Source organism: Mus pahari, chromosome 11, assembly GCF_900095145.1.
Source record: "Mus pahari chromosome 11, PAHARI_EIJ_v1.1, whole genome shotgun sequence".
In the NCBI taxonomy this organism is placed as follows: Eukaryota; Metazoa; Chordata; class Mammalia; order Rodentia; family Muridae; genus Mus; species Mus pahari.
In genome coordinates this window covers 13,003,057-13,018,266 of record NC_034600.1, presented here as the reverse complement: position 1 = coordinate 13,018,266, position 15,210 = coordinate 13,003,057, and the positions used below count along the sequence as shown (strand labels likewise).

The window sequence follows — 15,210 nt, the reverse complement described above, 5'->3', positions numbered from 1 at the left end:
CACACACACACACACACACACACACACACACACACACATATACACCCGTGCATGTGCACTCTGCGCTCACACACCCACACATGTACATATGTGACAAGTAGGATTATAGCTACAACAGATAATTTCCAGGAAAGAATTGAATAAAACAATGCAAAGAATTTAAGCTAGGTTTTGGTATACCTACAAAGCTTTCTTCAATAATCATGGGATTAGGAGTTATGGGTTTAGTAGGAGGCAAAGAGCTGCACAGGCGATGGGCTCTCAGCGAAGAATACAGCTAACCAAGCTCAGGCAGTGGCTGTGAGCATGCACTTTCTGGAAACAACCAGGAAGAACCCAGTGTGGTCCAAACAGAAGCAGTGAGGGAATAATGGCAAGAGGGGCAAAGAAAGAAAGATTAGGAAGCCAATTAAATGGGAAATTAAAGCATTTTGGTATATGTCCTAAAACCTATAGTGCCCTTTGTGGGAAGGTGATAGAGGGAGGGAGGGAGAGAGGAAGGGAAGGGAGACATAGTCACAGAGATGCAGAGACATAGAGATAGAAAACCTCCTTGCTGACTGCTTTAAGATGGCTTTAAAGGGGAATCTTTTAAAATTTGTTTTGGAATGTCTGTAATTTTATGTAGCTTTATGCAAAATATTTGGCCATTTAAAGATTCTAATATATCATTATCATTTTTCCCATCATTACCTTTATGCAAGTCTTAGTACCTATGATACAGTACCTAAATTAGTTAGCCTAACTAATACATTAGCAGTAAACAATAATGACAAGTGGTTTTTGATAAGTGAGAGTCAGGATGTTGGCTTTCCCACTGTAACCTATGGGATAAAAACTAGAAAGCTGGTGTCAGCCTTTCCAGGTCCATGTCATTTTAATACCTCCTCAGTCTTTTTTTTTTCTTTTTAAGATATTTTCTTTATTTACATTTCAAATGCTATCCCGAAAGTCCCCTATACCCTCCCCACACCCTGCTCCCCAACCCACCCACTTCCACTTCTTGGCCCTGGCGTTCTCCTGTACTGGGGCATATAAAGTTTGCAAGACTAAGGGGCCTCTTTCCCAATGATGGCCGATTAGGCCATCTTCTGCTGCATATGCAGCTAGAGACACAAGCTCAGGGGGTACTGGTTAGTTCATATTGTTGTTCCACCTATAGGGTTGCAGACCTCTTCAGCTCCTTGGGTACTTTCTCTAGCTCCTCCATTGGGGGCCCTGTGTTTCATCCAATAGTTGACTGTGAGCATCCACTTCTGTGTTTGCCAGGCACTAGCATAGCCTCACAAGAGACCGCTATATCAGGGTCCCTTCAGCAGAATCTTGCTGGCATGTGCATTAGTGTCTGGGTTTGGTGGCTGATGATGGGATACTAACAGAAACCAAGACTCCTCAGTCTTTCTTAACAGCCGTCTATTCTTGAGTGTCAGTCAACACTAGAACATATGTGTGCTTCTCGGTGGTTCCCTAGCCCTGCTCCATTTGTGTCTGAAGAACGTTTTGTGTTCCATATAGTATTTAAGCCACCTCTCTCCTAGTCAGATGTATACCAATGTCATGAGTTAAAGATGTCACAGGTTCTGGCTACGTCACAAGTGCTCTGGAAAGCATGTTCAAAGTGTCATAAGTGTGTTCATAGTTTTTTGGATTAATTAAATATTTTGAATAATTCGCTAAGGGAAAATGAACATTTTGTTTCTACTTAGTGCTGAGAACAATAAATATTCAGTCTACAGGAAATCTTAAATATATTTAAGGACGGCTATAGAGACTAGTACTTATATATTAAGATTAGAAGCTTGTATGGGTGAGAAGACTCAGTGACCAAAGGTGGTGGCTGCCAAACTTGGCAACCATATGTGCTATAACGATACCTAGCTCTCCAGAGTTGCCCTCTGACCTCTGCATGCACCTGGTGCACACGTGCTGACACACTGTCATGCACACAAAATACATAAACAAGTCAAAATGTTAAAAACTTACAAACTTGAATACTGTGTGGTAGCTCATTGACCTGCATAGTGCTGCTATTATGGAACCGGGTGATTTAGAACTTTTGTTTTTGTTTATATTAGTTATAAGTGTTGATTATAAATTATAGAAAGACTAGAGAATAAAATATGAAAGTGAAGCATTTGGTAGTGAAATGCTGAAAACTTTTTGCTTTGAAATTTTACTTTTATGTAAGTTTAGCATGGACACACAAATTACAAAAATCTACTTTCATTTGATCAGGTTGTGGCTTTACTTTTCATAAACAGATTATGTGTACCATGTCAACCTGAGTCTGTCAATGCACAACACTTAAAAATTACTTATATCCTGTGTGGGAAGTGGGTATGGCCATGACTGCTGTTGCATGAGCCAAGACGGTGCCCTGGCTCATTGCCAAGCCCTGTGATTCCCTGCTTGTTTACCAAAAACCTGATTATGCGCACCTGAGTGATCATTCGCTGTGCACCTGAATTATCACGCACTGCTCGCCTGATGCATAGCATCATACATGATATTGAGTCATTGGCCTATCAACATGCACCCTGTCTGCATGCTTGGCTCGCGTACAGAGCATGCTGAATGCTGTTTGGATGATGAAGAGTGATGAGAGAAGAGTGCAGAGGGTGGAGGGGGATAAATTAGGCGATCCCCCATAATAAACGGAATATAGCTGAAGCAAGAGAGGAATAGGGAATCGAGAAGTTGTAGAGAGAATAAAGGAAGCTGCTCCACCTGAACCTGGTGTACGCATTGTCCTTGTCTCTGCCGGTCGGAGACATTGTGACAATCCTGTTGTTTCAAAAACAGAATCCTATTTGCTTTAGTCTAGGAATCATGTGGAGCTTTGAGTGCTGGACGGGTTTGGCTTTGGAGCTGTGACGAGAGCAGGTGGGCACAGGATGCCTCATTTCTGATCCTTTTCTGTCCTTCCAGTACACATACTTCTAACTGCCCAAGACTGGTCTGCTCTTTACTGCTGGAACTCAGAGCTGAATGCCTTTTCTTTCGTCCTGGAAGCACCCGCTGCGCACGATGCCGCTTTTGTTACGGTGAAGTCGCTTAATTCAAGCAAGACTTTAATTGCTTTAGTGGGAGCTACTGACTCCCATTTATATGAGCTGACCTACGTCTCCAGCCAGTCTGACTTTATTCCTAGGTAGGTTCAGTAGTTGATGCTTAGTGTTTTTAAATTACCCACCACTGTGTATGGCACCAAATTTCTCTATCTCATTGATTGGGTTATTGAAATCTGTTCATTGTTCATATTTTTAGTATCTAGTCTATCAAGTTCACCAGTATTTATGGATATTTTGCATGCAAGTTTTATTTATGGGATGTTTTGGTCCTTGTGAGACTTCAATATTATTTGGTGTGATAGGAATCTGGGACTAATCTCCCACATGTACCATTCAGTGGTCATCACTGGCTCATTTTAAATCTGCTTCTCATGCTAGTTTAGGTGAACTGATATTTGAACCTGGCGACAAGGAAGCAATCATAGCAGTAAATGTCCTTGATGACACAGTTCCTGAAAAAGAAGAATCATTCAGAGTTCAGCTTAAAAATCCAAGAGGAGGAGCAGAGATTGGCATTCGCAGTTCTGTGAGAGTCAATGTTCTCGCCAATGATGATGCCTATGGAGTTGTAGCACTTGCCCAGGTAAAAGGACCCAAGAGTGTACACTTGTGTCAAGGTTGTTGTCGTGATAAATTAGTTCTAATATGCCTTCAAGGAGTGAGAGATACCTGCCCGGTCTTCAGCCTTTATCCCCTCCCTTACCTCAACCTCACTTCTTACTACAGAGAGTTCCAGTGGGTTCTCTGGGATACTATACTATTCTACTATGTTCTATTTACTTTTATTGATCATAATACATTTACCATTTGGACTTATCTCAGTATTTTGCTTCAGGTACTATCTTTAAAAAGTTTTTTTTTTTTTTTTTAAACCAGAGAGTTGTAGCAAAAGAGAAGCTAGAGATACTATACACTGTGTATTATATCATATACATTATACAGTGGATTATATCATACATATCACATACCGATAGATATTACACCAGAGCAGTGGTGTGGCTTATAATGGCACATGCTACATAGAGATGCCTTTGCAAACAGCAAGGAAAGTCAGTTTAAGCAGTGTGCTTTATTTAACCCTGCATATCCAGGATGCTGCGATTTCAACATGGTCTGTACAAAAGACTGCTGAAATATTTTGCATTCTTTTTACTACTTTGTACACATTTTACATTTAGAGACCAACTAATCTCGAGCATTCAGTAGTCACATGTGGACAAGGGGACACCATGTAGTATAGGGCAACTTTGAGACATAAACTGTGTGATTCGGGGTGTTCCAAGTTTAGAAACCCTCTCCTATCAGCTATCAGCTGTTCACATTTTCATTAACTTCTTCAGGTCTCGCTCCAAATGACACCTTAACAAAAAGGGCTTGTGTGGTTGAAAACTGTTACCCACTATCTGAACCTTCATGTGGTGCCTTTTGTTCTCAATGATACTTAGGGTTGGTTCGTTTATTATCAGTTTCTTTTCATTAGAGTTCAAAAATGCATGAGCTGGAGGCCGGTGTGTTCATAGTTGGACAGTTGGACAGCTAGGGAGAGTGTGCCGTTGTGTAGGGTGTGAAGATACACTCACAGGGGCTTCTGACAAATACGAAGGGCAAGTATGAAGGGCTGCTGAGCTGAGAATGTGAGAGGTGACAGACAGCATGGCTCCCTTTCACCCCTCACCCACAGTCTTTCTTCAGGAAGCTTGCCTACCTAACACCACTGTGGTTTCCTGTGGGCAAGGCCCGGAACTCCTGCAGGCTCTTCTGTGGGATTCCTCACTGAGTCCGTCAGGACAGGTCACTTGTATCCAGACAACCTTTAAGATGAGGTTTAGTAGAATTTCTGGTGTATCTTCTGGCTGTATGCAGGCCTCAATCTAGTTGCCATCAGTAATGAAGAGCATGGTGCCAAGGAAAGACTTTCCTTTCCTGAATAAGTTAAAATACTTTAAATCTGACATTCTGTGACTATTTGATGACTGTGATCAAGATTATGTGACTTTGACACATGTGTAACACAACACTGAACCACTGTATAAAATATTTTCTTGGAATTTATCTCTATTCAAATGAACATTCTAAGCAAGTATATCTGTAAGCATTAAGAGTGGGAGGTGGTCTTGAAATAACCTCTGTTAAGAACACATGGGGAATTTTATAGAAGAGATTTCTAAAAAATGATTACCTTATTCTTAAAATGATTTCCTTATTGAGAAATTAAGAATGCTTTAAGAAGGGGTTTGTATTCAATCTAGGGCTACTTAGCACTAGCTATGAAGTTGACTGAATAAAAAATCAAAATGTACTTAAAACATTTTGGAATTTTTTTTTTTGAGACAGGGTTTCTCTGTGTAGCCTTGACTGTCCTGGAACTCACTCTGTAGACCAGGCTGGCCTTGAACTCAGAAATCCGCCTGCCTCTGCCTCCTGAGTGCTGGGATCAAAGGCGTGCACCACCACGCCTGGCTGGGAATTTTTTAGCTAATGCAATTGTATGATTATTAAGAATGAATTCTGTAGATAAGTTTATGTCACAATGCCTAAAGGTTGGACATATGTGGAAGGAGTCTTTTTGAGGAAAATGTCTTTAAATGGTTAGCACAAGATGCTGCATGCATCTGCTTAAGAATGAAACCTTCACGGAGTGATAGCCACTAGAACTGGAATGAAGAACGTGTCCAGGAAGTAGAGATGGAGAGAGAGGGATCGTTACACAGCACAGAGGGATTTCTTCTTTCTGGCAGGGAGAACAGTTGCACAGACTGTGAGCTCAGGACTGAAACATCATCAACAGAAATAGGTCAGCTAATCAAATATTTCACAGGATAGGAATTTAAGCCCAAGAGACATTAGCAAGTGATCAGACCGTCTCAGTTCTCAGGATGCTCTTGCAGTGGGTGTGGGATTGGAAATTTCTAGAGCTAGCTCTTAATTTACTGGGGAAAGGGAGACTTGGAAGAATTATCAGACCTTACACAGACGCAAAGGACTTCCCTGCCATTCTGGACTATGTTCTTGCTAGTCTACAAACCTTTCAATGCTATGTGTACTGCTTTAAAAAGGAATGCATAAAAGTAATGTATGTCCATTGAGGCAAATGTATCAGGAAGACAAACATACAAACAAAGAAACAAACAAAAAGCAGTGTAATATAATTGTTTTTAGTGACATCGGGCTATTTATGTCCTCACTCGTTGAGATGTTGTACACTACAGTCTTGGCCAGGCTCAACCTTGCTGTCTTCCTGGCCTTGGTAGCCTGAGTACCACACCTTTCAGTGTACCACTGTTGCTAGCTGTTGTTTCTCGTACCATTTCACTCTGCTCAGAGATGAGTTTACAAATATGTGGCAATGCAAAGCAAAGATTGCTTAGGTATTTCAAGACAACCCCCTGAGCCTTTCTACATATCTTCCAGAACTCATTGCATAAGCAGTTGGAGGAATTGGAACGAGACAATCTGGTAACCCTGAATGTCGAACGCTTGAGAGGAACACATGGCCGCATCACTGTAACATGGGAAGCAGCCGGAAGTGTCAGTGATGTATTTCCCACCTCAGGAGTGGTATGTAATTACAGAATTATAGAAGACACATAATCATTGATGCATGGGATTAAATCATGCCTGTTGGAAGAAATATTTGAGTTTGATGCTGTTAACACTGTAATCTTGCTAATCACCATAGAGTAAGATACAACTTAAGACTAGTTTTTTTTTCTATAAAAGAAAAACTATCTAGACATAAAATGAAGCCTTTTGAGGTTCACTACCTGGATTAACCAAATTACATTTCATTATCAGATAAAATGTGCCAGACTTGACAAATGGAAATTTGTCAAGACGTAGGAAAAGCTGAAACAGTTCTTAGAGAACAAGTCTGGGGGGGGGGGGTAGGCGTTCTTGTGGAAAGGTCAGCGAGAGCTGTAGACTGAAGAAGTTTCTGTTTGCTCTCAATAGACTGAGGTGGAGAGCTCTGTACTGGAGGCTTGCATGGATCAATCATGCGGAAATGAGGAAGGCAGAGAGGTGTAGAGGGAGAGCTTCGTCCACAAGCAGTTGCAGATCCAGTGGAGGTTCATTCTGGGGCGATCTGTGTCTAAGCTGCTCCTCGGCTGACATCGCAGGTTCAGGCCTGATCCCACTGGGATTCCTCCTTTCAGCACACGTTCGCCTCTAGGGTGCATCTAGGTAGGGGTTGACTGATGGAGACCATTTGTTAACGTTTATCTCCAAAGGGAAGCACAGAGACGCCCTCAATAGTTGAAGGATGGTCTCATCAGCCACAGGAAAGGGTCTGGGCTAAGGATCACATTATCCACTATGCAAGTTAGCATAAAATTGATGCTCTGTTTCAAAAAAATGAATTAGAATATCAAAGGGACAGTTGACTCACAAAGAGGATTCAAGGAGCCTTTTGCTAACTATTTCCAAGAAGTGTGAACTCTTTTTCTGCGGTTCTATATATCAGTATTGCTCAAATATTTCTCCAAAGAATCACTAAAAGGAGCTTTTATGAAGTTATAGCTTGGGAAAAAAAAATATGTGTGGCAGTTCAGTATTTTTAGGTTCTTGTAATTTCAAATTGATGGGTGCTTCAGTGTATTAAGGATGTTTTAGCAGTCTCTTGTATTTAATACTTATTCTATGCAAATTACCACTAATATCTCTGTTTCTGTATGCACTGAAATATATTTCTCTAAATTATTATATATGTGTTTAAGATGGACTGGCGAGATGGCTCAGCAGCTAAGAGCACTGACCGCTCATCCAAAGGTCCTGAGTTCAAATCCCAGCAACCACATGGTGGCTCACAACCATCTGTAATGAGATCTGATGCCCTCTTTTGAAGACAGCTACAGTGGACTTATGTATAATAAATAAATCATAAAAAAAAAAGATTTAAAACTTTTAACTGCCTCTTTCCTTGTCATTATTTTTGAAAGAATTATTTTTTCTTTTTTACCTTTTTATTGGTCCTTTGTGAATTTCACATCATGCACCCCAATCCCACTCATCTCCCTGTCCCTTTGTATCTGCCCTCCACCATTGCAACCTCTCCCTAAAGAAAAACAAGGCTTATTGTGGAAACTGAAGTGTGTGATGCTGTGTTCCACAAAGTACCATTTTGTCTACACTTCTTTACTTGTAAGTGTTCATTGTTATGAAGTCATTGAGGCTTCTGGCTCTTCCTGTATTATCCACGCCGACCCTCAGCGGGACTCCTCTTAGATAACCTAGTCTGTGCCGTGGAGATCCTCAGCTCTGGAGCTGTAGGACTGGCCCTTCACAGGCTCCCGCAGTTCATAGATGTGATAGATGTTGGGGTGGGTCAACCCAAAGCACTAGGTCTGGGCCTGGAGGTAGCTGAGCTGGTCATCTCACCAGCTGTCCCATACCCACACCACCAGGGAGCGCTCTCCAGCACTGCCCCAGCTAGCTCACCCCATGCTGTAGCCTACAAGGGGCAAAACCAGCTCTCCTGCTCTTACATCCTTCTGGCCAGCTCACCAGTGCCCGTGCCAGCAGGGCTGGCTCTTTTGTGCTGCCCAGAGGAGGTACAGGGCCCACTCCTGAGTGCTGCAGCTAGTGATGGGCAGGACCAGCTTTCTTGCTCTCATGACCTCTGCGACAGCTCTCCTGTCTGCCATAAATGGTTTGGAGCGAGGGGAGAAGAGCAGCTCTTCCTAGCTCACACCAATACATGGTAGACAAGTTACAGGGCCAGCTTTCCCACACTCATGCTTGTGAGGCCAGCTCACCTGAATGTCTGCCATGCTCACCTGCTGTGCAGTGGTGTAGGTGAGGGAGAGAGATGCCCTTTCTCTCCCCTCCACCCTGGTTACCAGCAGCAGGGAGCAGAAGAGATGACCCTGCCCCTCACTAGTAGCAGCACTCGAGAGAGCAGGCTCTGTACCTTGTCCAGGCAGCAAGGTAGAAAGAATGATTTTTATGTAGTGTAGAAATCAGTAGATGCACTTTGTAAGGTGTCACATGGTAGATGCTTCTGATTTTATATACTGTGGGTTTTTTTTTCTTTGTAAAAACTGCTTTTGTAGTACAATTGTCCAGTATCATAAAGCAGACAGGTAGTGACTGTGTTTACTCCAGCCTGTTTGGCCACATACCAATAACATTTCATTTATATAAAACAGGTCTGGCTCATACGAGAGGTGGAGACCTAGGCCTGCAATGATGGTTTGCATGATTGATTTGTGAATGAATGTGGGAAGTGTGGTGTAGAAATGACATCTGTGAAGTGAAACATCCATTTGTAGCATCAATTACTGCAAAAGTTTTATGGATTCAAACATTTAAAGTGGTGAACCACCTTCTTTTGTTCTCTAGCTGATTATGTGAAGTATCAACTACTAAAATTCCTGAGACTAGGTCCTTTACATTATAATGAAGAGTATATTATACATGAAGTATATTATACATTATATTCTAATGAAGAGTACATTATAATGGCACCAAGAGATGACAATTTGAATATAAATATTAACTCAAGTTTTTGAAGAGCTTTTATTTTTTTCAATCTTCTAATTTTAATATAAAAGACATTTGATTTGTTTATAAATTCATATTATGTGCTAGAATCATCTTTGGTTTATAAACTATGATCATATTAAAAGAAAATAAGAAATGGACATTTTTATGACGTGATGTTAATCCTAATATATGTAAAACTCTCCTTTTAGATTTCCTTCGCAGAGGACCAGGCAATGTCTACGATCACTCTGACTGTACTTGCGGATGATCTGCCGGAGTTATCTGAGGCTGTGGTTGTAACACTTACCCAGATTATCACCGAGGGTGTGGAGGACCCATCGAAAGGTGCTACAATTGACCAGAGCAGAAGCAGGTCTGTGCTGACCATCCTGCCCAGTGACTCGCCCTACGGTGTGGTTCGCTGGCACACCGAGTCTCTCTCGGTGCCAGAGCCCACAGGTCAGTCCTGGTAAAGATTTGTCAAGTTCTAATCAAAACGGTTCCTTGGTCATTTTAATTATACCATTTAAAAGGAATGTACATTTCATTATTCATATGACTTTTTCAGCTTAATAGGCCATATTCATTTTAATTTAATTTAAATTTTATAATTATGGACTGACCTTGCAATAATGTTTACTACAGTACTTTTAATTTCTCAGCGCATGCTTTCATAACAGAAGTGTTAATTTATGCTCCACGAGTAGCAGAGCTGGCTTTTATTTTCTTTTTTATAGTTTCTTCACTTGTTTGCATTGTATGTGGAGATTTCCCGTGTACTCTCAGTAGGTAACGGGAACAGTCAGCAACACTCAGAGACAGACTCGGTGCTGGAAGGATCAATTATGTTACCCCAAACAGGAATTGGAGAGATTTCACCCGGTGATATATACAGTGGCCCAGACTGAACCGTTGACCTAAATTATTTCTGATTCCCTTTGTTGAATAAATATTCTAATAGGTTATGATCAATCAACCCACTGAAATAAAATGTTATATAAAACTTGTATTTATAACAAACTTACAGGATGGCTTGAAATTTTTCAGATAAAGAAATGGATAAACAGATTTCAGATTCCTTTTACACAGAGCTGATAAGCAAGTGGCATGTAGTTATGTTCCTGGACCCTTGACTATCCGTGTGAACAATACCCAAGACAATAGACATTAATAATATATTTGTTTTCATTCAGTAAACATTTCTAAAACATAGAAATTTGTAGGAATTGTATTCTTCCTTTTGGAAATAATCAAAGTCATCAGAAGCTCTTAGGTGAGGATATTAATAAACATTTTAAGTACTTTATATGACAAATTATCTCACTCTAAGGAACAAAAAATACTAGGTTCTCTGAGACATTTTGAACCTTGTGATTGACACCTCATGGTAGACATTGAAATCATTATTTCAATGGTTAGTATTACGTCATTTTATTCAAGTACCCGTTTTCAAGACGCTTGTGAATATTAAGCATTTGTCACCTATGCGTTACCCCCATATGTTCACTTCTCTAAGATGTCAATCAGACATCCTGTGTGACATAGAATGTGTAGGAGGCTATGTCTGGGGACAGAGGGACTAAAGCAGATGCAATCTAAGAGTGGATGTCGATTCTGAGCACAACTTTGGAAACAATGAAGACAAAACAGCAAAGTCCACCCTAGGATGCTGCCTTTGTGTAATCCCTGCTTCCCCAACTGTCTAGAGAGTCGTTCTACCATGAGTGCTTGCGACATTAGCAGAACGCTGAACAGCTCAGTAACTCGAAGCACATTTATCTCCTAGAGAACATCACTGTCGTTCAGTTACATATTGTTCGAGACAAAGGACTATTTGGGGACATATCCATTCACTTGATAGCAAAACCCAATTTCTTATTACACATCAATAATCAAGCTACCGAGAATGAAGATTTTGTATTGCAAGACTCAGTAATAATAATGAAAGAAAACATAAAAGAAACTCATGCTGAAGTTGCCATTTTGCCAGTAAGTATAGATTCTAATCCATATGTAAGATAAGCTAACATGATTTTAATCATAAACCTGTAATTCTCCAATAGTTAATAATGATTAAAATATGCTTTTAAATACAAATGTGAAATTTTACCACTCAAATATTTTATTGGATGGAAAAATGGCAAGTGTATTTATTATTTTTGTTTTAGAGTAGAAATGATTTTGAATGTATTTGAAATGCTGACTTTTGATTCACTTTATGTCAGATTGACCATACTATGAAGATTTGTTAATTGCTTTCATAACTGAATGAAGTAAATTTCCAAGTGAATCTAGTTATTTTTATTGTTTGGTTGGCAACAAAATTTTTACTTCATGACACAGTAATTTCAATATAGAGGAGTATTTAGATGGACTAACTTTGTGGGCTAGATCATACCAGCTCTTCTTCTTTCCGTCTAAAGAGGAAACGGAGCCAGAGCAGCGAGACACAAAGGGAAAAAGACAGGCAGATGCACCTGAAATGAGCATAAGACATCAAAGATGCTGCTACTTACTGTCTCATCCCATCACAGGGATATACAACGGTCAGGGCTGAGCATTCAGTTCAGAGCTAATTGCTTGCCTAGCATGCACGAGGCCCTGTATTGGATATGCAATGCTACAAAATGTTTAAATAGTACATTATAAATAATAGCATGTAAGGTTAATAATAATACCTGTTAGACATCATAGACGTGTCACATGCTGTTGTAAAGATACACTAGTATTTGTGCTCCTGTTAGAGTTTTGTTGATAAGTTACCTGTCCTGTAGGGAAAGCACATAAAGGGGGGAGGGGTAGAATGGACACAGGGGGGAGGGGCAGAATGGACACCCAAGGGGAGAGGGCAGAATGAACACACAAGGGGAGAGGGCAGAATGAACACACAAGGGGGAGGGGTAGAATGGACACAGAAGAGGGAGGGTTAGAATGGTCACAGAGGGGGGAGGGTTAGAATGGTCACAGAGGGGGGAGGGGTAGAATGGACATAGAGGGGGGAGGGGTAGAATGGACACAGAGGGGGGAGGGGTAGAATGGACACAGAGGGGGGAGGGGTAGAATGGACACAGAGGGGGGAAGGGGTAGAATGGAAAGCACATAAAGGGGGGAAGGGGTAGAATGGAAAGCACATAAAGGGGGGAGGGGTAGAATAGATGCACAAAGGGGGAGGGGTAGATTGGAGCTTTCCTTGTTGTTTTGTGTGGGTTACTTCTACATCTTGAATTTTTAATTATTATTTTCACACAAATAAAGTGATTTTTTTTCAAAATTAACTATAATATTTGCTTATACCTAAATTTCTATCTATTTTACAGTACATGTAAATTTTATCAAATTTTCTTATTTTTTTTCAGGATGATGTATATATATATATATATATATATATATATATATATGATGTATTCAAAGCGTGAGATCAAAATTGAGGGACAGAATTTTAAATATTTGATAATGCAGTTGTGAGTACCTTTGAAGGATCATCATTAGTCTTGAATACATCATAGATACTGGGGATGTTCTGAGAAGATATCGGACACATTCAAATATAGCAAGAAATCACATGAAAATGTCAGGTTTACAATACAAATAACATATTGCTTTTTTAAAAATAATTCATTTGGGCATGGAGGAAGACATCTGTAACTCCAGCTGCTCAAGAGGATGTGGGAGGGGCACCCGGGCCAACATGTTTGAGACCAACCTGGGCATCACTGCAGGACTCAACCAAATGAGGCATCTCTCCCACCCCTCCAGGATGAAGTTCCTGAGTTGGATGAAGGACTCATTGTCACCATCGCTGCAGTGAACCTGGTGAACCCCAACTTTCCTGCAGAGCAGCCCCGAGTGCAGAGACCAAGGATGGAGTCAGCGGAGATAATGATTGAAGAAAACGATGATCCCAGAGGGGTTTTTAACCTTCATGTTCTCAGAGTATGATGACATTGTCTCATCTATAGTAAACTGAGTAAAGCTGACCCTTGCTGAGTTGGCCAGTGCCTTTACATGTTACTACTTATTTGTAGATGTGTGTATTAAGATAAGTATTCCATTTGTACTGTCAATGAGTTTTAGTTCTTTTAGCCAGACCAGAGAATTAGGCAAGTTTTTTCATTCTCTCTGAGTTCTAAGTACCTTCTTACTCATGTAAGTGAGAGTAATGAATTCAGAGTAATAAATAAGTTGTTGTTTAGGAGTTTTGAACTTTCAGCTCTCTTTCAACCTCTATTCTTTGTTAAAGGATGTTAGTGGAGTCATTATTGCTCATGAGGGGCCGCCGCCCTTGAATGTTCTTCAAGTTCCTGTTGTCCGGATGGCTGGAACATTTGAGACAGTGAATGTTTATTGGAAAGCAACACCGGACAGTGCCGGCCTGGAAGACTTTCAGCCGCCTCATGGGATGCTCCAGTTTGCTGATGGACAAGTACGTTCATTAGGAGCAGGCTTGGCTTCAAGCTTGTGTGAGCGTCTACCAAGTAAACATACGTTAGTGACTCCTAAGTGCATTCTAGTCTGTTTCTTTATGAAATGAAGCTTAAATATTATTAATTACTATATAGCCCATTAATAATCACAGGACAAGAACTCATTTTTATGGTTTTTAATGAAAAGAATGTATGTAATATATTCTAATCAGACATTTCTCTTCTCCCAACCCAAATCCTCCCCACCCCACTCAGTGCCATACCTTCTCTCTTTAAAAAACAAAATAGAAGAAACATGTACAGGACCACAAAAATAGAACCCAAAATATACAAGCAAAAGAAAAAAAAAAATGTCCAAGCAAAGCGAGGAGACAAAATGTCTACAGAAATGTTACTGTGGTTGTTTTGTTTTGGCAAACTACTCATGGGCCTGGGACTGCCCTGAAGCACGGCAAATATACCCTGTGAGACTCCACTGGAGAAAACTAACTTCCTTTACCGGCTGCTATCAGTTGCAGACAGCTTCTTGGTTAGGGGTAGGGGCCTAGGACCACTTCCTCCTGTCTGCTCTGGGACCCCATAGCTCGAACCTATGCAGGCCCTGTGCATGCTGCCCCAGTCTCTGTGATGCACAGGACATGCATCAGTGTGCTGCTGGGTCTGGAAGATACTCTCTGTGGGGCTCTTAACCGTCTTTCTGCATCCTGCAAAAAGAATTCTCTGAAACATTTATTTATTTTATGTATGTGAGTACACTATCACTGTCTTCAGGCTCACCAGAAGAGGGTGTCGAATACCATTACAGATGGTTGTGAGCCACCATGTGGTTGCTAGAAATTAAAACCAGGATCTCTGGAAGAGCAGTCCATGCTCTTAACTGCTGAACCATCTCTCTAGCCCCAGAAAGGGAATTGCAAGAATCAGGCATCCTGCTCTTTTGTGAATTCTTCTTCCATTCGAAATAGAAGTTGTATGCCTTATAGGTTCTTAACAAAAAATATTTTTTAAAAAACCTGATTCACTATTCTGTTCCTTGTTTTAGTTTATTTACTTCTTAGTACCTATGGATTTATGTTTTCTGCTTTTATTTTTCTCTTGTAATATTTTTATTTATTAGATATTTTATTTATTTACATTTCAAATGCTATCCCTCCCCACACCCCTGCCCCCCTACCCACCCACTTCCACTTCTTGGCCCTGGCATTCCCCTGTACTGGGACTTATAAAGTTTG

At 40.7% G+C, this 15,210-nt stretch overlaps 1 protein-coding gene across 1 annotated transcript in view; it reads left to right on the top strand.

Annotated features, from left to right (window-relative positions):
* Positions 1–15,210, top strand: part of Adgrv1 (adhesion G protein-coupled receptor V1) — a 510,986-nt gene that overhangs the window by 107,426 nt on the left and 388,350 nt on the right. Inside the window, exons 50-56 of the mRNA XM_021208450.2 lie at positions 2,929–3,151; positions 3,450–3,654; positions 6,483–6,629; positions 9,764–10,013; positions 11,341–11,543; positions 13,311–13,487; positions 13,795–13,977. Of these exons, the coding sequence (XP_021064109.1) occupies positions 2,929–3,151; positions 3,450–3,654; positions 6,483–6,629; positions 9,764–10,013; positions 11,341–11,543; positions 13,311–13,487; positions 13,795–13,977 (1,388 nt within the window). The remainder of the gene's footprint in view (positions 1–2,928; positions 3,152–3,449; positions 3,655–6,482; positions 6,630–9,763; positions 10,014–11,340; positions 11,544–13,310; positions 13,488–13,794; positions 13,978–15,210) is intronic.